Source organism: Mytilus trossulus, chromosome 12 (genome assembly GCF_036588685.1).
Source record: "Mytilus trossulus isolate FHL-02 chromosome 12, PNRI_Mtr1.1.1.hap1, whole genome shotgun sequence".
NCBI classification, from domain to species: domain Eukaryota; kingdom Metazoa; phylum Mollusca; class Bivalvia; order Mytilida; family Mytilidae; genus Mytilus; species Mytilus trossulus.
In genome coordinates, this window is record NC_086384.1 from 25,937,649 (window position 1) to 25,959,884 (window position 22,236).

Here is a 22,236-nt window from a genome sequence, read left to right on the forward strand (position 1 = left end):
GTTTATTGGTCCCCTAACCCACGTAAACATTCCATGAGACATTTTATTTTAATGTGATATATCTTTAAGAAGAGGATAACTATTTAAGCTACTTATCCCGCGAATTTGAAAATGATGCACTTTAACAGCATTAATAGCAGATGAGCATATAAGCAACTACTATATCTTTTTATGTGTTATAATTGGACTCGGAACAATCGAATATGTTTCAAAAAGTTGTAAGAAGATTTCGAGGGACCATTAAAAAAAACTTAAAACGATTAAAAAGGAAAACACTAAGTCAAAAATACTAATATGAAGAGACTAATAATATATCTCACAGACAGTGCACAGAAAAGTAAAGTTGAGAACCACGCACGCCGTACGAATCCCATAAAAAAACTTTGTTTATTCAATTGGATTCCTTAAGAACTGTATGAAGAAAAAATGATATTTTCCTTGTAAAAAGACTGAAACTGCACTTCACAAAACGGCACTATATTGGTTTAATTCGGGTCGTTTTACTGCATTCTTATTTAGGAAAACAAACTACGTTTTCAACTTCCCGTTTTGCCTAGTTCAAAAACTTAATTTGTTATGTTTTTGAAATATAACTTCTAACATGGGAAATAAAAGCATATTTTTCAGACTCAAGAGTTGGGAAGCAACGTAAAACAAACTGTTTGTTTTCAAATCTTTCCAAAAATAAATGTTGAGAGGAGGCACATCTCACGAATGGAAACACATACGTTTGTAAAAATTGACATATTCTCAGATTATTGGAATATCTGCTATGGGGATATGGGACAATATTGCACTTATTTCTAAGGATATCTTTTCCTTGATTTTATTATATACATTGGATGGAAATTTGTCTTATTGGCACTCATACCACATCTTCTTATATCTATGTTTTTTATATATCATAATAGTCCAAAGCAGTCAAAATTGACTATCGACGATGATCTTTTTCTTTTGGAATTTCTTTTAAGTTTCCGGTAGTTGAAATTATCTGCACTGAAACCATGAAATGCATAATTTCAATATATTCTACAGTATATGAAATCTAGAAAAACGGTTTGTATGTATTCAGTTCCTTATCATTTGTATTATGCTTTTGGTTTTCAACTATTTTGGCGACGAGGTCGAAATGTGCTTCTGTTGAAGCTAGCTAATCTTATGATAGTTGTAGCAGTTAGGTAGCGACGGCGATCCGGTCATAAAAAAGTTGCGAAAAGAACAAGGTGATGTGAGAACATATGACGATGTTAGGATTAATTTTGGATTTTACAGAATAAATCTTATAATCACAGTGACTATAAAAAAGATCAGAGAAATATAAGAAATCAACATATATACATAAACAGAGAATAAAAGGGTGTTGAACATAAAGAACAGAGAGGAATTGACAAACAATAATGAGTAAACGATATTGTAATAAAATATACAAAAATGAAGTACCTTAATCCAGACCTTGATATATAGAAAGAATATTAGATATAAGACAGTCTTTATTTTTTACGCCTTTTTGATATTTCAATAGTATTGCGAAAACATTACTATCCGATATAATACTTGCAAGTAACACTATATATGGGGAGTCTATAGTAACGTAGGCAATATCATGTGACTGGGACTAGCGGCAAATGATAGATACAGTTCTAGGATTATGTTTTTTTTTAATGTCGTGGACTACGCTACGGCCAATGGATTTTGTGAAACGAGAGTAGGGAGTGCCAAATGATTAAATAAAACACATACACATTCTGGCCCAGTCTGATAAAAACTTTTAAACAATAGCCAAAGACAGGATGGAAATCAATATTCTGCTCTCTACAATCTGAAATCAAGGTTATAGCTGTGAATATTTTTTGCGCCAGAAAAAAAAACCCACACAAAATAAATCAACTTAGTAGCAACAAGGATTTATATACTAAGTATTATTCCTTGATGGCAAACATGTGAAAACTATATTCCGTACGGCTAAAAAAATCCTTCCCGATTATCAAATTTGCATACAAACACAAAAAAATTAGTAGCAAATCTGAGTGGAAAAAGTACGTTAAAACCGTTAACGTTATTTGTATTTTTTGTAAAGATCTGTAAATGTTGCATTGAAGCTGCCACTATGATGTAATGCTAAAATTGAAAGAAATAAATTGTTTTCGACTCGTCTGTCTCGAAAAAAAAAGATTGGTTTTCGCCGTAGGCGAAAAAAAAAAGTTTGTCCAGAAAAAAAATCCCCCCCCCCCCCCCGGAAAATCAAATGGTTAAGTTCCAGATCGACGGGTTCAAACAGGAATAATTTTAAAGCAGAGGAAACTGTGCATATTATAATCGGCATGACATTATCAGATGACAATACCAATCACTAAAATAAGGCTGACGCATAGTTATAAACTTTTATTCAGTCACGGACCCGCAATATCACGGGTGTGTTCTAGTGTCTATTATGTGTGCGGATTTTGATAATTCGAATCGAACACACCTGAGTGGAAATTAAAATCAAATTATAATAAGTTTAAGCAATACCAAAGAATCTGAAATTAGTTGATGTGATGTTTTCTTTTTATGTTCTGAGGACAAAGAAATAGATTAAACCAAATCTAAGTTTTCGAGTTTTGTCGTGTAAATATATTCACAATTTTATTCTCGTGATGATTCAGTAACTCTAAAGAAAAAGTTGGTGACGGCATTGCAAAATACATGGGAGATAACCGAGTAAAACATATATTTCCCACAATTCAACATTGTTTGTTGTTGCAGACGCCTCAAAGAAATATACATTTTTTTCTTCGAAAATTGCAATAGGTTTAAAGTTGAAAGATAATTGATGTGTCCTGAATTATAGGTAAAAGAAGTGATATACAAGTAGCAGAATATTAATAGTTTAAAACAACTTTCAGCCACACACAGGCAAGTATTTGAGAGAGTGGATTTTAAAAAGAGATACCAAACTCATTTTTGAACTGATCAAACAGTCATTTGCTATCGAAAACGACCAGAAACTGGTAATGTCTTGGATAAAACTAAGAATGACATAAGAAAAAATAACAGTATACAAAACACAAGATAGGAAACTAAAGACAGAGCAACACCAGGGGCGTGTCCAGGATATTTGAAAGAGGGGGCGTAGAATCTAATAGACGTATTTACACTTGTATGCAAATTTGTCCGCCATTACATAACATCACACAGGTTCCCGTAAACTTTGACTTCATAATTCAAAACATATGACGTCACAACTAAAAAGTGATTGTTGCTTGACGTCAAAAGGTTATTTGGAGGTGATGTAAGGTCATTTGGAGGCAAGATACAGCTAAATACCAAAAGTGTAAATACGTTTATTTATGCCGAGCGAAGCGATGCGAAAATTTTTTTGGACACTTATAACTGCCTAAACTGGTGTGGTCTAGAACGATAAGCAAATCCTGCTCCAGACGTAGCACCTGTTCAGACTGTTGTTGACATGTGCCATGATGAGGCGTTGCTTAAGTATTTTAAGCACAAACCTGTTTTAAAATTTAATGACAGGTGATGAGGTAACAACCATTTAACTAAAAAAGAGGGAGGTGGTTATGGTTTTTTTTCTGAGTCAGAAAATTTGCATTCAGAATCATTTTTCTTTGTCATCTGCTTGACTTAAATATTTTTTTCTACATAAAATTGGGGACCAGAGTATTCTTTTTTTTTTTTTTTTTTAAATAACCATACCCCCCTTTTTTCCCCGGTCGATGATAAATGGTTTTTCCCTTATACAGGAGACATATATATATTAACGGGACTTGACACTAACTGATTGTAGTTGATTTTATCGTCAGGGCCAAAGTTAATAATGATACAATACAGAAATGAACATGCGTTTAAAACAGACTTGCTGTTATCCTTATAAATTCTAATAATATAAAAAAAATGAAATTCAATCTCGTTTTGTTGTGTTGCAGATGTAACAAGATTGTATTCTGCCATTTCAAATTTAATAAAATCCTAAGCATTTCATTACAGATTTGTGTAAAATGCAAACAAGGTATTAAATAATAGTTAGATATACTGTTCCCAGCCTAATAGTACCTTAGATTGATAAATTTTGGTAATTAAATTTACTCAACACAGACATAATCCAAGATAGACATGAGCATAAAGGCAATATAAATTTTTATAATGTTTAAATCTTCCAGATATCAATGATCTTGGTCTTTCAACATTTGACTGTTCCTCTGGTATCTTTTGTCCCTCTGTTGAAAAAAACCCCAACAGCTTATTATGTCTTCAAGACTCCTCAAATATTTTTTCTCTAAAAGTGTTTGAAATTTTATCAGCTTTTGCAGGATTAAATGAGGTATTGGGCAAGACCATACAAGTCCAATAAAGCTTTAATATCACTATTTTGTTACACTTGACCTCAGAATCAGCCACACTTGAACTTTTGAAGTCATGCAACAATTGCTTTTCCTTTTTGGCGTCAGACATTTGCTATTTTGATGTCAAATTTTTTAGGGAACCTTTGCATTGTTCATGAGGTGTATGATAAATGGTTTAAAAACTAGGATAGATAAAGTTCATATTTTTTGTTTTGCTTAAATATATGTATCACCAAGACACATTTTTCTGTAATACCATACACTTATAAATATTTTTTCTCTCCAATTTTTCAGGTTTAAAAAATGGTTAAACAGAACAGAAAAAGACACAAGTCTACAGATAGTTCATCTTCCAGAACAGAACATGATAGTATCAACAAAAATGAGAAAGAGAATGAAATTGTGGTAAAAATGTCTTAAATGTTATAGTTAATGTCAGGGTATCAGAACCAACAAATGAATAATACATTACATTGCAAATGCATATGCTGTAAACTATGATTTAATATGAAATTTAAAGAAATGTTACCGATGATATTTTGCTGCAGCAATCCAACAAGACAAACCACAAATATATTTATTTGTTTTTACTTCTTCTGTGTATCCATGTCCCTATTGGGTCTTGCAGGGGATCTCACATATATGTATATGACGAGGAAAGGTAACACACGGCCACCGAAAGCTTTATTTTTTGTGAAGCTCAGGTGGTCGTGTGATCTAGCGGGACGGCTGCGGGACGGCTGCATGCAGGCGATTTGGTGTCACGATATCACAGTAGCATGGGTTCGAATCCTAGTGAGGGAAGAACAAAAAATTTGCGTTTTAATGATGCACTCAAATCTGTATTTCATATTAGTGATTTTATGAAATTTGTATATCAAAGATTTACAACAGTAATGTATCAGACAAGTTTGTAATTCAGTGCTGAACATTTTTTTTACCTGAGTTGTGTCCCTTGGAAATATTATTCAAATGAGCGTTCTTCTACAATCCTTGTCAGATTTATAAAATTTGTATCAAAGGTTTACAACAGCAATATTTTGAAAATTAGAAAATCAGTGAGATTTTCTATTTTTGCAAGAATTGTCACTTTGAATATAATTGTTAAGTTTAATAAAATTGCTGTATAAGCACTTTTTTGTCAATTTTTGTTTAGAAGGTCTAAAAGGACATGTTGTAAGAATCAGGGCTAATCAACTTTTTTTACAGGAGTTTGCCCCTTGGAAAAAGAGGAGTAAAGCTAAAGATTCTATGCACAATTATAGTTTTTAATTGTAAGAAATTTCAATTAAAGGAAATAATTAATATGACTATTTTGTATCACATATCCATTAAAATATCATCTCTGATTTGAAAATTTACTTTATAGGTTACACCAAGAACATTAAGAAAAAGGAACAGTAGAAAGACAGAAATGAAAGAACCAGGAATAGATGATGGAGAGAATTCATCTCAGATTTCTGAAAATGGGGCTAATGAATCAGATCAAAGTTCAATAACTGAAACAAAGACGGAATTAACAAAGGTATAAAAATAAAAATTCAAAAGAACAGTCCCTCAAAAATAGTACAAGAAAACATTTTATTGTCAAACATCAACACATTTCAAACAGAACATAACTAAAAGTAAGAGTCCAGGCAGTGACAAACATATGCTACAAAAAACATTTAAGCTAAAGTTGCTTTAAAATGACAAGGTTATTGGGTAAATATTGGTGTATACTGTATAATATTCCTCATATTGAAATTGCAAGTTTGTGCAATATTTAATCTACTCAAAGTAATCTTTTATTATTGTATACATAATTTTATGAAAGTAATACCAAAAGGGATAATCAAACTCATAAGGCGATGACAAACAGACAATGAAAAACAACCAAAAGACTTCAGTCTACGAAAACACAACATAGAAAATAAAGATTGAGCAACACAAATTTACTAAAAACTGTAGGTGATATTAGGTGTGCTGAAAGGGAAAGCAGATCCTGCACCGTATATGACATTTGTCATATTACCCCTACAAAACATGTTTATAATGTATGATAGGGCATCATACAATCTAAATATGTCTGGTATAAACAGCTAGTATTGTATTCACAAACAAACTTAACAATTCATGGGAGACAACTCTAGATATTAAAGTAAAAGAAAGTAACTGGTTTAGAAGTATAGTTTATTTTATGTATTGTAAATTTAGAAATGTATGCAATGACTTTAGCACTAGGATATTTTGTCATGAGTACCTAGGTTCCAGAAAAAACAAAACTTTTATTTTAAGGTGGTACCTAACACTTTCACTAAAATTAATTTGGCTTGTTTAATTTTGATAAAATTTTGACAAAGTATTTACTTTGACCCTTTAACAAAAAAACGTTTTGTCATTAAAGTTACACTGGTTATATGGCAGTTTGACAAATACCTATTTTGATCTTTGAGAAGCTTATAATTCCCTTTACAGCACAGTGTAATTAAAACGTTTAGCTGAATTACAAGAGTTATCTCCCTGTACCACCTTAAGTTTTATAGCAGTATTTGAATACAGCATTTTCTGTATTAATCATTATAATGAATCTCACATTGAATTACGTGTCTATTGTTCAACAGTTGCACACAATATTTTCAAAACTATATGTTTTAGCTACTCAATCATGATTTTTGAATGTGATGTATTAATATACTGATGTTGTCCCCTTATATTATTTTCTAAGAGCCTAGGGGTTTATCTTTCTTTCACCCTGGCACTTAAATTTTTATTGCTCCCTATTTTTGTTAGAGTTTTTTTACAGACTAATGCTATAATTCTCTGTTAACATCAGAAAATATATTTTACCAGAGAGACTTGAGTATTTAATATTTGTTTGTCTTGAGACCTATTTTGATTGTCATTATTGTTTTCCTGGAACTGTAATATTGTATTTTTAGCATATTCATCCTTTTAAAGACAATAAATATACAATTTAAAACAACACAAGTCTTGTAAGATATATTTTTTTTATTTATAAATTTTGCCTGGGTTACATAAAATGAGAATCAGGCTTCTAGCATGTAAAAGTCAAGAAGTGAAATTGGGTACAGTACATGTTTTGTGTGAAACGGCTTTAGTTTTCAATTAACAGCCTTTAAATTTTCTAACATATTTGCATATAAAATTATAAATAATGCAAGCATATAACCAGAGACCAAACAAAAGTTTATTTAGTACAGGCTCTTTTGTTGTCTTTAAATTTTTTTTTATTAGTCTTCTGGTTGGGATTGAAAAAAAAGGGAAACAGGTTGAAATTGCAGGGGTTAGGTTGACCCTGCCACTTGTTTTTGACTGTGTCTGTCTTATTGCAAAAACTGGTAAGATGTTATCTTTCAACATATCATGACACTATCTCAAAAATATGGACAATTTTGTGTTTTTTTATGAAATTGATTGAAGTCCAAACAACTTGAAACTTAGTATAGATGTTCCCTATGTTGTGATCTTTTTAATTTTAATGTCAATTTCACAGTCTATTGGAAATTTAAAAAGATATAAAGTCTGGGTGGGACATCCATGTGTTATGGACACATTCTTGTTTTATTTTCTAGTAATTTTAATTTCCCCCTTCTTCTTGTTTTATGCATGAACCATTAAGAAATACATAAATTGGAAGGTGTATGAAAAACATTTGCAAGTTATAAACTATCCACAATAGAGACTCTATTTGTTGACAACAAAAAATCAAATGCTGATAACATCATATAAGAATAAATGAAAACTTGTACACATCTTTACTATAATTTTGAAAATATTTCTTCCCTATTTTGTTTTAAATGTGACTCAGATTTTTGCTAGTAAAAATTGAAAAAAATAATATCAAGTTTCAACTTTAGTTATGGACTTTGCTCATTGTTGAAGGCAGAAAGGTGACCTTTAGTTGTCAATTTCTGTGTCATTTTTGTCTCTTGTCTCTTGGCAATCATACCACATCTTCTTCTTTTATATTAAGAAATAATTTATACAAGCCTAAGATTTGTGGGAAATTTTCACATGGCCTGGACCATTATATTTTTATTTTAACACAAGCGTACCTGCGTTAGGGAGTTGTTTCCAGTGACAGACAAATCCTGGATTATTATGCTTTCTCATGACTAATTGATTTATTAATGTCTTTTAGTATCTACATACAGTTGTGACAAGGAATTATTATAAAATGGAAATTAGGACTGTTCATGCATTAACCAGACAATTCATTTTTTTTCACACACAAGGTGTAATAGCTTTATTCATTGAAATTGTTGTGAATATGAAGAGTTACCTCCAATACATTATGGAATTGACTATGTCATGTTGGAGATAATTCTATTTATCTCCTTTTAAGAGCAGATTGTGTAGGGTTTTAAAATTTTGTTAACTATATATTCATCAGAAAAACAACAGAAAATGTATTAAATTCCACCCATATCAAGGATTTCCAAAACTGTTACATAAAAAAGAAGATGTGGTAAGATTGCCAATGAGACAACTGTCCACATGAGACCAAAATGACACATCAATTAACAACTATACATTACCGTATGGACTTCAACAATGAGAAAAGCCAATTGACCAATATAAAACAGAGTTAGAGATAGCTGAAGATGATTTAAAGTTTGGTCTCATTATAAAAGTAAGAAGATATGGTTTGATTGCCAATGAGGCAACTATCTAACAAAGAACAAGGATGTGATCACTAACAGATATTATATTGGCCTTATACAGTCAGCTTATTAAAGGCCCAAGGATAAAAAAAATAGAACAATTCAAAAAACCAATAGCCTCGGGACATAATGCTAAAACAGTAAATGTACAGTAAACTTGTTATGACAGCTACAGGTCATAACAGGCTCCTTGTTTGGGACAGGCAATACAAGTTTGTAGTGGGTTAAAACAAATGGAATTAGGCATAATTCAACCCCTCTCCCCATGCATAGACAACAAACACAAAAACCAAAACCTAGAACAGTATTGTAACAGCACAAACTGTAAAAATAAGGTCAAAAGGGCTTGACTCAACAGATTTTAACTTAGCAAGAAAGCAAGTACCAAAATCACAAAAGATGCAAAGAACCAATCAAAGAGTATTAGTTACTGAAAGCTAGTTTGAAATCTAATTTCAACTAATAAATTAACCATGCTTTTCTCTCAAAACAGTAAAAATAATAGTTTCCATCTGATGTGAGATGGCAACCTTATCGACTTTTATGTTTTTTGCTTTTCTCTAGTATGCCAACTTTTTTCTATAAAGTTAGGTTTATATAGACGAACACCTGTATATTTAGTTACTTTTTACTTTTTGCTTGCAGGTGAGAGTCCCAAAAGAATTAGATGAAGAAGAGGTACTTCAGACTGAAAAGTCTTTAAGTGTGGTAAAGGAGGAAGAAAAGCTACTAATGCAGAAATCTTCAGAAAAGCCAAATAGGGAATCCCCAAGTCACATAAAGTTAACAAAGACCAAGATGCTGACACCTAAGAAGTCAAAAGATCTATCCGATCAAGCAGAACAACCATCACCAAAAAAGTCAGGTGTGTCAAAAAAAAGTGTAAAGCTATTAGAAAAGTTATTGGATGAGTCACCTAAAAAAGATGTTCTGCTAAAGGAAAATAATTTGGATGACTCTACTAGGGAAGATATGCTACTGCGTGAAAAGTCACTAGATTTTTACACTAGAGCAGAGAAACTTGAATCTAAAAAGTCTTCAGAACTGCCTAAAATGTCAGAGACACTTGAATCCAAAACGTCATCAGATGTGTCAAATAAGAAAGAGACAGCTGTATCTAAACACCTAAAAAGAAAACATAGGAAGATAACAACTTCCTCTAATGATACAGTCATGGATGTGTTTGATAAAGCAATTACAATATGTATTGAAGACGAGGAATCTGATGAAGATGCTGAGAAACATAACCATGAACAGGTTCACAGAAGTAAAAGAAGTTTTAAAGACATAGCTGAACTTAATAAGAAAATAGGAGAAACTGAAGTTAAATCTGAGGAGAAGGCTGATCATGTTGAGAGTAAAAGACGGAAAAAAGATGGAGATGAACAGATGATGACTCTGGCTGATTATCATATGTCACAGGAAGGTAGGAAAACAAATTCAGAGAGGAGATTTACACGGCAAACCCACTCTGACGATAGTAATCTTGATGAGGATGATGATCATTCTATAGATAACATTATACCTAGTATTCAGTCAGATCCTGTTCTACATCAACACCAAGAACAAGTATCTAGGCAGTACCAAGGTTTTCCACGACCAGTTGATAGTCACGATGAGGATGCTATAGCAGCTGCCAAACTGATGACAGATATGGCCTCTTGTAGAAACATATCATATGCACCACATTCCAATGGTGCAGAAACTCACGTCACTAATTCACGATATGGTTATTGTAGTTCTGTAGACCATGGGGAAGTGTACCCTAGACCTAATTATCATGGAAACTACCCTCTCCAGGCAATGTATGGACAAAGTCCATCGTCCACATGGCAACCAAACATGTTTGGACAACCAGTACAGGATCCCTATGGTCAGTGGGAAGGAAATTTTCAAAATATAGCTATGTATGATAGCAATAATAACATAATCAACCAAGGTCACCCACCATTTCAAAGTCCAGAAAACACACCGTATGGAAATATGGGAATGCCCGTAAGGATGTCAGGGAGTAATACAAGTCAACATAGGATGTCATATGAATATGACGATGAGGCTAGATTGCCACCAGATTATAGAAATTTTCACCCACTACCTATGGGTGTACCACTAGATTATTCTGTACCAAGAGCAGGCATTCCAGGACAAAATATTCCATTTCAAGAAGTAGGTAACGTTCCAATGGATTGCAGAAGACAAGTCAGAAAGATTGTTCTGTTGGATCAGAAACATGGTAAACCTAACTTTGAAGATGATGGTAGCAGTCCAACAAAAAGAAGAAAACGATCAAGACAACAACAAATCCCACAAGAGTCTGTAGCTAACTATGATGAAATTGTGAAAAATCTGTTTGTTCCTGCACCACCAACAAAGACCGTCTTGATTCATCCAAAATTTATGTCAAAGGATCGTGGGTCCAAAGTGGACGTTGATCCAACTCATGTAAGATCAATCAGTCACAGAGGTCTTATACGTAAATATATTGACTACCTCCTGATGGAGAATGAGTATATTACAGAAATATCTAAAGCTGTTTCCCTTCCTATGGATAACTGTGTCATGGACGATCCATATCTGATGGATGTTATCAGAGTGAAAATACCATTTCCTACACCTAAGTATATGCAGTTTCTCAAAGATTTTTACCCTGCTATACAAGTTGATTGGAAAGCATTAAATCATCAGTTAGATAAATATAGATCTGGAGGTGATGGTGCAGAGAAGTTCCACTCTTATTATCTCGATAATCGTGCTGTACCAGTTTTGCTAGGAGAGGCTTTCTACTTTTTCCAGAGGGAAGGTGATCGGAAAGTAATGGAAGAGAAAAAGAAGTGTTAGAAAAAATAGAGACTATGTTTAACATCTTTATTACAGCCACTTAAAATATTGAGAAATGCAAAGTTGTATATTGTGTTTAGTTTTCAGTTTGTATTTTGTTATATTTTGAGACAGAGGGTCATCTGATGAACCTTTAGATAAGCATTGCTTTCAATTCCCTTCATTCACCATTGGCAAAACATATGACCAAGTTAAGAATCCTAACCAGTAATGGTAGAAAAAGGAAAGGAAAATACTTTTTCAATCTATGACTGGACATGTTTCTCTGCAGGTAAAATCAAGATCAAAGTCAAAACTATATCAGACGTCACAAAAAAAAAAGAATTTAAGTGACTTTTTCTTCAAATCTTATTCTTATTTGATGTTTAGTACTGGGTTTTAAAATAAATTGCTTATTTCTGATGAAAATAAATTATACTTTTGCCTCTTGCATGTCTTTTTAATTTGTCATGAAATGTACTATGTATGTAATAGCCAGATAAAGAGCTCATTTGTACATATATAATGCTCATGTGACATTTTAGTTATTGCAAAATCAAATTATAGATATTTTTAGTAAACTAGTATATGATTTATACATGTTTTATTTTCAAATTTTCAAATTTGATCTTTTTCATTCACTCAAAGTGCTTTATAAGTGTCTTGTTTGTACTAGAGTTGTGCTATACGTTATTTATTATTTATTGGCATGCCTTAATTTTTGTTTTATTTGTTACTGTATATATTTATATAACCGGTGAAAAGCTCATCAAAGGTTTTTAATTTGTTTGAAATGTTTGTCAATAATGAATTATAATTTAAACTTCATTGACAAATGTCATCAATAAAGTTTGAATAGTTATTGACCTAATATTAATTTTTATTCAAACTTAAGTGCCACAGCTAGCCTTCATAAGAATCATCCAATTTAGAAAATTCCAAAACATGGGCAAAAACAAAAAACCAATAAAACCAGTCTATTTTGAAGGCATTATTACCCGAGTTAGAAATAGAGTCAGTCATTTAAAGACCTATCAACCATATCAAATATGTTGAGGTATACCCATCTGCAGATTTACCAATAAACATCTGATCCTCAGCTTTTATTGTATATACTTTCAATAATGCAGATGGGCAACTGAACAATTTCTAAGGCTAGTATTTAAGTATGTAACTGACTTAATTGTTGGAAAAGAGAGGCAAAAGATACCAGAAGGATAGAGCCATAACACACAATAGTCGTAAGCTCCAGATCACATATTTTTTTTGGGGTATATTTGCAGATATGAAAAGTCAATGTATATGATATGGTTGATTCTTCTTTAAATGACAGACCTCTAATAGAAGGACTTTTGTTTCTCACTCAGCTTGTCTGTTAATTCTAGAAATAGCTAGACACTGTCTGGTTGGAATTACTGAGTTATCTCCCCTCGAGTATTAATTTCTAGTGCATTTCACTCAAATTACATCTCAAATTGACAGAACAGAGAAATGAAAGGAATGTCATATTCATGCACCATGAGGTCCAAGACCACAATTATTTCGTAGTGCATTTCTTTTAGAACATAAATGAAAATAAAAGATATCCCACCTGTGCTTTCTCAAAGAAACTTTTACAAGTGTGTTGTACTACTTTTAGGACAAATTATATCAAAATTATAGAAAACTTCATCGGCTCTATTTCAAAATATGGACAATTTTATGTTTAGGGTGTCTTGAAATTTTTTGACAGCTTCCGAAGTTTTGATTTTCAACCTTTTTCAGCTAAACCAAATCACTACTTTCCTTTAAAATTCTGAACCCAATTTTTTTTACAGCGTAATTTCACCCACCTACTATCAATTTGACGCATTAAACATGGAGAAATAAATTTGGAAGGGGTATAAAAATTAATGGCAAGTAACCCACTGTCCACACTAGGGACTATATTCGTGAACAACAAAAATCAAGGGACGACAATTGTGGTCTCTGACCATGAAACACTCTGAACTAAATAATGTAAAGTTGGGCAGGTTTTTGTTCGACATGTTTAATGCACCACTGTCTGATTTTTGTGGTAGATCAAGGACATTATACTAGTTATTCGTCCTTAGGTAGATTGGCCAATTAAAGTTTAATCAATTTTAAGTGATTTGAATTATCTGAACAATATTGTATTGTTTTAACAGTACCTATACAATTAATACAACTTTTCTTTCATATGATAAGGGAGATAATCAGCATACATTTTTTTTTAAATAAAACAATTTTCCTTATTCTGTTAAAACATTTGATTCACCAAATATTAGAATGTTAAAATAGAAAGAGGTGATTTCAAATACATTTCGCTGACTACTGTTGCAGTTGCCAATCTCTGTATATATGTCTCTGATTAATTTTTGACTTCTCAATTCATGAAATAAAGCCAGATGTATATTCATCACATATTGGTAGTTGACTTTAGAGTATCTTAGTAATTAGTTAGTTTGTTAATCATTTGCTGAGAAAGCATGATGTATTACTTATTAAGTCTGTATAATGTAAAATATTATGGTTTTAATTAAGTTATTATTTATTTAGTTTTGAATTGTTATTGATTTCAACTGCATGAAATTACAGCAATAGACTGTTCCTATTTGTTATCCAATCAAATGATGCATTGTATTTATATTTTCTAAGAATTGTGCATATCCTATAAAATTTAAACAATTTTCCATTATGTTTCCATTATGTTTTATATAAACTTAAACAAACTTTCTTTCATAAGCTTTTTAGCACCTCTGCATTGTTTTCCATCATTCTTATTAACTTCAATCTACACCAAAAAAAACTTTTTTTCACATTAAGGTGGCTCGGGTGTCTTCCTCCATCTTGGATTTTAAATAAGCAGATATCTTTGGTCTATATATTTGATGAAATGTGCAAATTTTGAGAGTTGTATGTAAATTATGTAAAAGACTTTTGATATAAATATAGAAAATTGTGTGTTTTAACATAACTTCAGTTGTAATTTTGTAAAAAACGCCTTGTTTGTGTTTGATTAGATTTTTTTCAAACTTTGCCAAATAAGGGGAGATAACTCCGATAAAGTAAATTTTACAGTAGAAAGTGTTATGAATTTACCTATTTTGATATGTAGCAAGAAAACAAGTTCGGTGACCCCATTTTTTCTTTTGTTTATTTGAAAGCATGTTATAAGAGCAATATTCTCACATTTTATCTTAAAGTTCTTATAGTATGTTTTCGTTTTATCACACAAAATTTAATTTTCCATGAATAATCTATACAAAATCTGACAATTTTGCGCAACCTGTAGCGTGAAAAAAAGTCCGGTGACCCATACTTTTTAATACAGTTTTGAAAAAAGCATGATAAAAGCTTTATCTTGACAAGTTATCAAAAAATTCTGTCAGTTTTAATTAAGACGCCCTAGCCACCTTAATATAATAATTATGGTGAATTCTCTGCGGCAGATCCAGAACTTTTCATAAGGTGGGCCAGCTGATTGACCTAAAGGGGTCCTGCTTCAGTCATGCTTCAGTGATTCCCTATATAATCAACCAAATTTTTCTCACGAAAAGTGGCCCCAGGATCCACCTATAATTCTGTATTAAGGGAACCACCTGTTTTCTTATAAAATTGACAGAACAATGTAAGCTTTTTTTCACATGTAATTTAGCTCATATAGCTTATAAAAGGTCGTTTACCAAAATTAAAGCAGATTCTAAATTTCTTTCCTTTTCATTTTAGACCCAAATAAAACCATATATAATTGAGTCATCCTTTTTCTGACATTTTTAAAAATCCAAATATCTTAGAGGAGCTCATAATAACCTATCAATATTTTTAGCTTATTTTGTTCTCAACTAATGCTCCACCAACTAAAAGTATCAATTTTTAATTTCTTGTTTTTTTAAAATTTCACCTTGGTACATTCTTCACAGAAAGTATCTGCCTGCTACATTTATAAATAATGCCATATTCAATCAACTGCATATTCAAATTTCATGAAATCATTTAGTCAATGACCAAGTCTTACCTCCCTGGTCTAATATTGTAATACCCATAAATTATATCTTTTGTAAAATGATGCTTAAATCACAATTACATTGTATTATGAATTTAGGGACTGAAGAGTCTTGATCTGATTTTTTTCTCTTTTTTGTGTGTGTAAATTTGGAAAATAAGTTATAGAAACATACCCTTTTCAACTTATATATATATATAGGTAAGGGGAGTCCTTGTGGCAGCAATACTTTCAAATTATACTCATCTAGATAATATTTCATTATAAGAAATGGGTATGCACTCATTCCAATACCATGAATTACTTTCTGCATAGTCCTTAGAAACAATTGTACATGTAATTGCAATTTCATTTTTAAATTTGTTCGCTTGTGAATATATTGTTTTTTTAATTTTGATGTACATTTAATTGCATGCAAATACTATAATTCTTAGACTGGTAAATTTTTAGTTTTGTCAATGCCCTTCTGGCTATATACTACTGAAGAAATAGTTTGTGCCAAATTAGAATGAACATTTTAAATATTGCAAATTCTTAAAGATTATATTTACCAGTAATAAAATGCTTTTACACAGCAAAAATTATCATGTGTTTTTTACTGCATAAGCAGGCAAATAAGTTATTTATACTCTATTCATTGGCAATCATTCTCCTTATCATTTATTCTTGTTATTGAACAACAAAAAATATCTTTTGGATTTATGATTTTTCTCAAGGCAGAAAATCATTATGTAGTTTATATGGTAGTAATGGGCGTATGACATTTGCGCCGATTTTGAAAATTTTCATTCTTTCATTTGCGCCGATTTCATTTTTTCATTTGCGCCGATTTTATATTTTTTCCTAATTGGATTTACAGGTAAGTTCATACTTTTAATTGGCCTAGGACATAGTATAAAGACAAATCAAGTGACATTGCAATTGGTAAATGGCTATCCCAATGTTTCGGGTTACCATTCCTTTCCCTAAATGAAATCGATGACTTCTTCACGTTTGACATTGTCTGACGCTCCGCTCCTTCTGATGACAAATTTCATACATTCGTAGACAACGTACAAGTACACATTCCATAACGGTCAACCAATTCGTAATGGCGTCCATAAAATTAACGAATGTGGAACTCTTGGTTTAATAGCTCCCTTGTGAGAAAATGCGAACTCTAGAAATGCCACAACCAGTACGTATGCCAGACAAAGAAAAGATGGCCTTCTTTATTGACAATTACACCAAATGTAGAAGAGACGAAATCATAAGAAAGGAATATGTTAGATGTGTTGCCTACTATACATACTCGGATTTATGATTTGAATGTATTCCGTTTTTATGGATTTGAATGCTGTACATATATTTTTAATTCGTCATTTTAGTATAAGCAAAGTGCTTTTATCTTAATAGGTTTTTACTTTTTGATTTAAAACAGGAGACAACAGTTATATACATGTTATGATTGACAATTCATAAAATATAAAACAACTGGCTGACGAAAGAGGCCTTTAATGATAAATGAAAATAACATTACTGGGATGGAGAGTTGTCTCATTGGCACTCATACCACATCTTCTTATATAATTTCACCTGTAATTTACCTGTTATTTACCTGTAAAAAAATCGGCGCAAATGAAAAGAAAAATCGGCGCAAATGAAAGAAAAAATCGGCGCAAATGCAAAACGCCGGTAGTAATGACAATACAGTTTAACCATTTTATTAAGGCATACTTTATTTTTAGCTGTGGTAGATTCAAAGGTGGGTAGAAGAGGATGTACAACTCTCCCCATTTTGGTTGAATAATATTTTTTTTTTAACATAAAGTTTTCCAACTTTTGTTGGCCTTGCTCTGCTTGCCAAATTACATGGCAGTACTTTAACAACCCTCCTTTCAAAAGGAGTAGGTCCGGTAAGACCCCTTTTTGGCCCCAAAAAATAAGTTTTACAAAATTGTTAAAATGTAAACTTTTAGTTATTTATTGGGCAGTTAAATGGTTCTGCTACATAAATATGGGCAGTTTTTGACAAGACAATACACATATATCTATATTTCTTTTCAGTTACATATTTTCATTTCTAGGCTTTGAATATTTGTTCATAATAGATATAGGTAGATGTGGTGCGAGTGCCAATGAGACAACTTTCCTTAAGCCTTGATAAATTAAAATTCATTAAATTTTGATCATGCAAATGATATATTCCTTGGTACATATCAATTATTTTATCATTATTTTATTTAATCAATACATTAAAATAACAAAGTTGTTTATATAGAATACTTCAAGTAAAACTTTAAAAAAAAATGTTTTTAAAATTAGTGTTTTTCTTATTCAAACACTTTTTTTCTAAAAAAATGTATTTTGACCTTTTTGTCTGCGACTTTTTGTCCTGTGACTTTCTACATTCGTTTTAAATACTAGTATATTCAAACAGAGTCTCAGAGGATTATCAACTTCCTTAGTTTACTATTGTCATGTCAATTGACTGTCTGAAAAAAAAAAAAAATTAAACTTGAATGAAATTTAATAAAAACATGTTATTCATTTACCTTAAAAAGAAACAAAGTGAAAGTGAGATTTTTTCATATAAGAATCTTGACTTTCAATCTTGTAACGAGTGCCTAAGTTGTAATAAATTATCTTGTCTTGTTGGTAAACGGACAGAAAGTCACAGAACAAAAAGTCACAGGACATAAAGTCACAAATTTGATAGGACAAAAAGTCACAAATATGTTTTTGACAATTGTTCAAATATATTTTGAAATATTTTCTTTACGTTTTTGTCGAGCATTCGACTTTAGTCGAAAAAGCGAGACATAGCGATCCTACATTCCGTCGGCGTCGGCGTCGTCGGCGGCGTCAACAAATATTCACTCTGTGGTTAAAGTTTTTAAAATTTTAATAACTTTCTTGAAATATCCTGGATGTCTACCAAACTTGGACAGAAGCTTGTTTATGTTCATAAGATAGTATCCAGGAGTTAATTTTGTAAAAATAAAATACCATTTTTCCCGTATTTTAATTATAAATGGACTTTGTTTTTCTGCCAGGAACCATTACATTCACTCTGTGGTTAAATTTTTAAAAATTTTTATAACTTTCTTAAACTATCCTGGAATTGTACGAAACTTAGCCAGAAGCTTGTTTATGAACAGAAGATAGTATCCAGAAGTAAATTTTGTAAAAATAAAATTCCATTTTTCCGTATTTTACTTATAAATGGACCTAGTTTTTTTTCTGCTGGGAAACATTACATTCACTGTGTGGTTAAAGTTTTTAGAATTTTAATAACTTTCTTAAACTATACCGGATTTCTATCAAACTTTGACAGAAGCTTGTTTATTATCAGAAGATAGTATCCAGAAGTAAATTTAAAAAAATAAAATTCCATTTTTCCCGCATTTTCTTATAAATGAACTTAGTTTTTCTTCCAGTTAACATTACATACAGTCTGCAGTTAAAGTTTCTAAAACATTTTTAACATTCTTAAACTAGCCTGAATTTTTACCAAACTTGAACAGAAGCTTGACAATCCAAAGATAGTGTCAAGAGGAATAATTTTATTTATTTTTTTCATCATTTTTGTTGAGTGTGTGATAAACAGCAAAAGTAGGCGAGACACTGGGTTCCGCGGAACCCTTACAAATTTTTATACCATATAATCCTTTTTAAGTTAAAAAAAGAAAAAAACTCATAAACCTTGATAATTGAAGATGTATTAAATTTTAATCATGCAAAGGATATTTATATTGGCAAAATGAAGCCATTTAGGTTCCAAGTCACTTTGACATTTTATTTTCATAACAATTACTTGAACGTTATTGACATTTATTGAGAAGATTTTTATTACAAAAATGCTTGAAACATAAAACTTCAAGAAAAATGTGAAAAAAAATATTTTAAAATAAATGTAATCTTGTTCAAACAAAAGTAATCTCAAAACTGAATTGTGAGTGACTTTTTGTCTGTGACTTTTTGTCATGTGACTTTCTGTCATGATACATTCGTCTTGTCTTACCAGTTTGATGAATTTAACTCGTCCTGCTAAACTTCTGAATTTATTTATTTTTACTTATAAATCGACTAAATAATTGAATTCGCTCCTCCATTATTCATGCTTAGGACCAACATTTTACAACTTGGTAGAGTTATTTTAATTCTGTACAAAATATGCTGACACATCTGTGTTTGTTTCAACACCGCGACAATACCAATATCATCAAGAGGTATGTGAAATTCAGATGGATTTTTGGTTGAAGTGGATGAAGTTCCCTTCTTTCTTTGTACACGGATTGACGAACCCGTATATAATGAAACACCATGAGGCATCTGCATACAGATATGGAGCTATCGAGCCTCTTCTACAGTTTGCATAATTATGATTTTACATAAATCCTTTTAGCATTATAGTCACCTATTAACAGCATTGGTAGCTATATGATGGTAATCAGCAAACACAATGATCAATTCTTATTTTGGGTCTTATTCAAACCAGCAAAGAAATTACACAAAAAATTCTTAAAAAAGTTGAATGATGATGATCGACACCTAATGGAAATATAAATCATCTGCATGTGTGTCACCGTGGACCACAGAAATCTCTTCCCCCTTTACTTATCCAAATTCAAATGAAATGAGGCTGGTTTTTCAAATATATTTTATTTACCAATTATAATTATTATGATATCACAATGATACAAAATATCCAAATGAAACCAAACACAATCTGCTTTTGTTAGGTGTGTACGAATATCAAAAAACAAATTGATTCTAGGGATATGATTTTGGACACGTCTGTAAATTATCTCTACAATAAAAAGGAGGAAAAGGATCTGCATCATGGGTTTTGTATCATTAGCATAATATTACATTTATACAAAATAAATGTTGACATGGTGTCTTCTGGCTATTCCTACATTTTGTATTTTTCTATTCTGGCTATTCCTACATGGGGGATTAGTGGAATAACAATAGATGTTGTTATTGCAAGATATGTTGTTTTAATCATTAGTCTCTAATTAGGTCCCAGGTAACTTTAACTGTGGATTTTAAATAAAATAACTATTTATTTGAAATTTATGTAAAAAATGTTGCTTATTTTTTGGTAGTTGGAAAACCCGTATCAAGTTTTATGATAAAGTGTTTCTAATATGGAATTTCTTGAAAATAAAATCATTTAAAAGAAAATGTAGTTAAAGCATTTAATAGTACCCACCAATTTCAACTTACGCTTCAAAGATTTGAATGGTTTCATTATTTGAATAAAAAATGATTTTTTAACAACAAATCATTTAGAAGGTTGACATAATAAACTAAAGAAGTTAGCCAATGCACCACACCCAAACATCTTCAGCATGATCAAGTTGTTGAGTCAAGAAGAAGCCTTCCTTGCTCTTGCTTCACACTAAGCATTAAAGAATTGGTGGTAAACATGGTCCAAGAAGGAGAAAATATACAGGGAAATAGATGACAGACTTTGTGATGTTTTTTTTTCTAAATCCATAGGATGTCAGATGTGAACAGCTTGATATTTTAGTCTGAGATGGATGACATTTTTCATTAGTTGTTATCGGATTTAAACTAGCTGTCACTAACTGCGAGTACTCTCAGATCTGTACAAATTGTTGTCTTGTTGTGGGGATGTATTAGTACTCGTCCACGTCCACTTGGTGTTTTTGTGAGATGTATTTCTATTTGTCACTTCGGGGTCTTTAAGCTGACTATGCGGTATTGGCTTTGCTCATTGTTGAAGGCCATTCGGTGACCTATAGTTGTCAATTTCTGTGTCATTTTGGTCTCTTGTGGAGAGTTGTCGCATATGGAAATATATCACATTTTCCAATTTTTGTATTCAAACATTGAAAACAAGGTTACAGAATGATGAAAGTGTGCCACTCTAGTATGAAGATGCTGCTTCTCATCTGCTGAACATTCATTCAGACTTTGTTTATTCTTATGTGTTTAATTAAATGAAATTTTTTACTGTATAAATGCTCTGCTTTAATGTCAATTTAGTGTACTTTTAGTGCTTTATTTCAATGAGTATGTCGTGTAACTCAAAATTTATTTCTTATTTATTAGTGCTTTATTTCAAAGAAAAATTACTACAATTTAGATAACTTTATATTTCAATTGATATCATTTACAAATGTACTTTTATATAATTTCAAATACTTGTAAATTACATTGAGCCTATAAATTCATTTTGTGTTTTTGAATATTATTTATCACAAATTTGCTTTTAACAAATTTATATATAAAATATTGAAATATTGAATGAATTTAAAATATTGTAATAAAATTTATGTTCTTTTTCTTTATTTTCCACAAGAATTACCTGGATTTACCTTAAATAATTAGTTCAGTGTTGTTACAATATAATCCTACATAATCTGATTGTTTACATACAAATTCTGGGAAC

The 22,236-nt window shown here is 31.3% G+C and overlaps 1 protein-coding gene across 1 annotated transcript; it reads left to right on the forward strand.

The window, feature by feature from the left end:
* Window positions 1-2,738: 2,738 nt before the first annotated feature.
* LOC134693607 (uncharacterized) lies at window positions 2,739-14,643 on the forward strand. Its single transcript, XM_063554450.1, has 4 exons — window positions 2,739-2,830; window positions 4,635-4,745; window positions 5,710-5,865; window positions 9,653-14,643. The coding sequence occupies exons 2-4, from the start codon at window positions 4,644-4,646 to the stop codon at window positions 11,843-11,845; spliced, it is 2,451 nt and encodes an 816-aa protein (XP_063410520.1). The 5' UTR covers window positions 2,739-2,830; window positions 4,635-4,643; the 3' UTR covers window positions 11,846-14,643.
* Window positions 14,644-22,236: the final 7,593 nt, after the last annotated feature.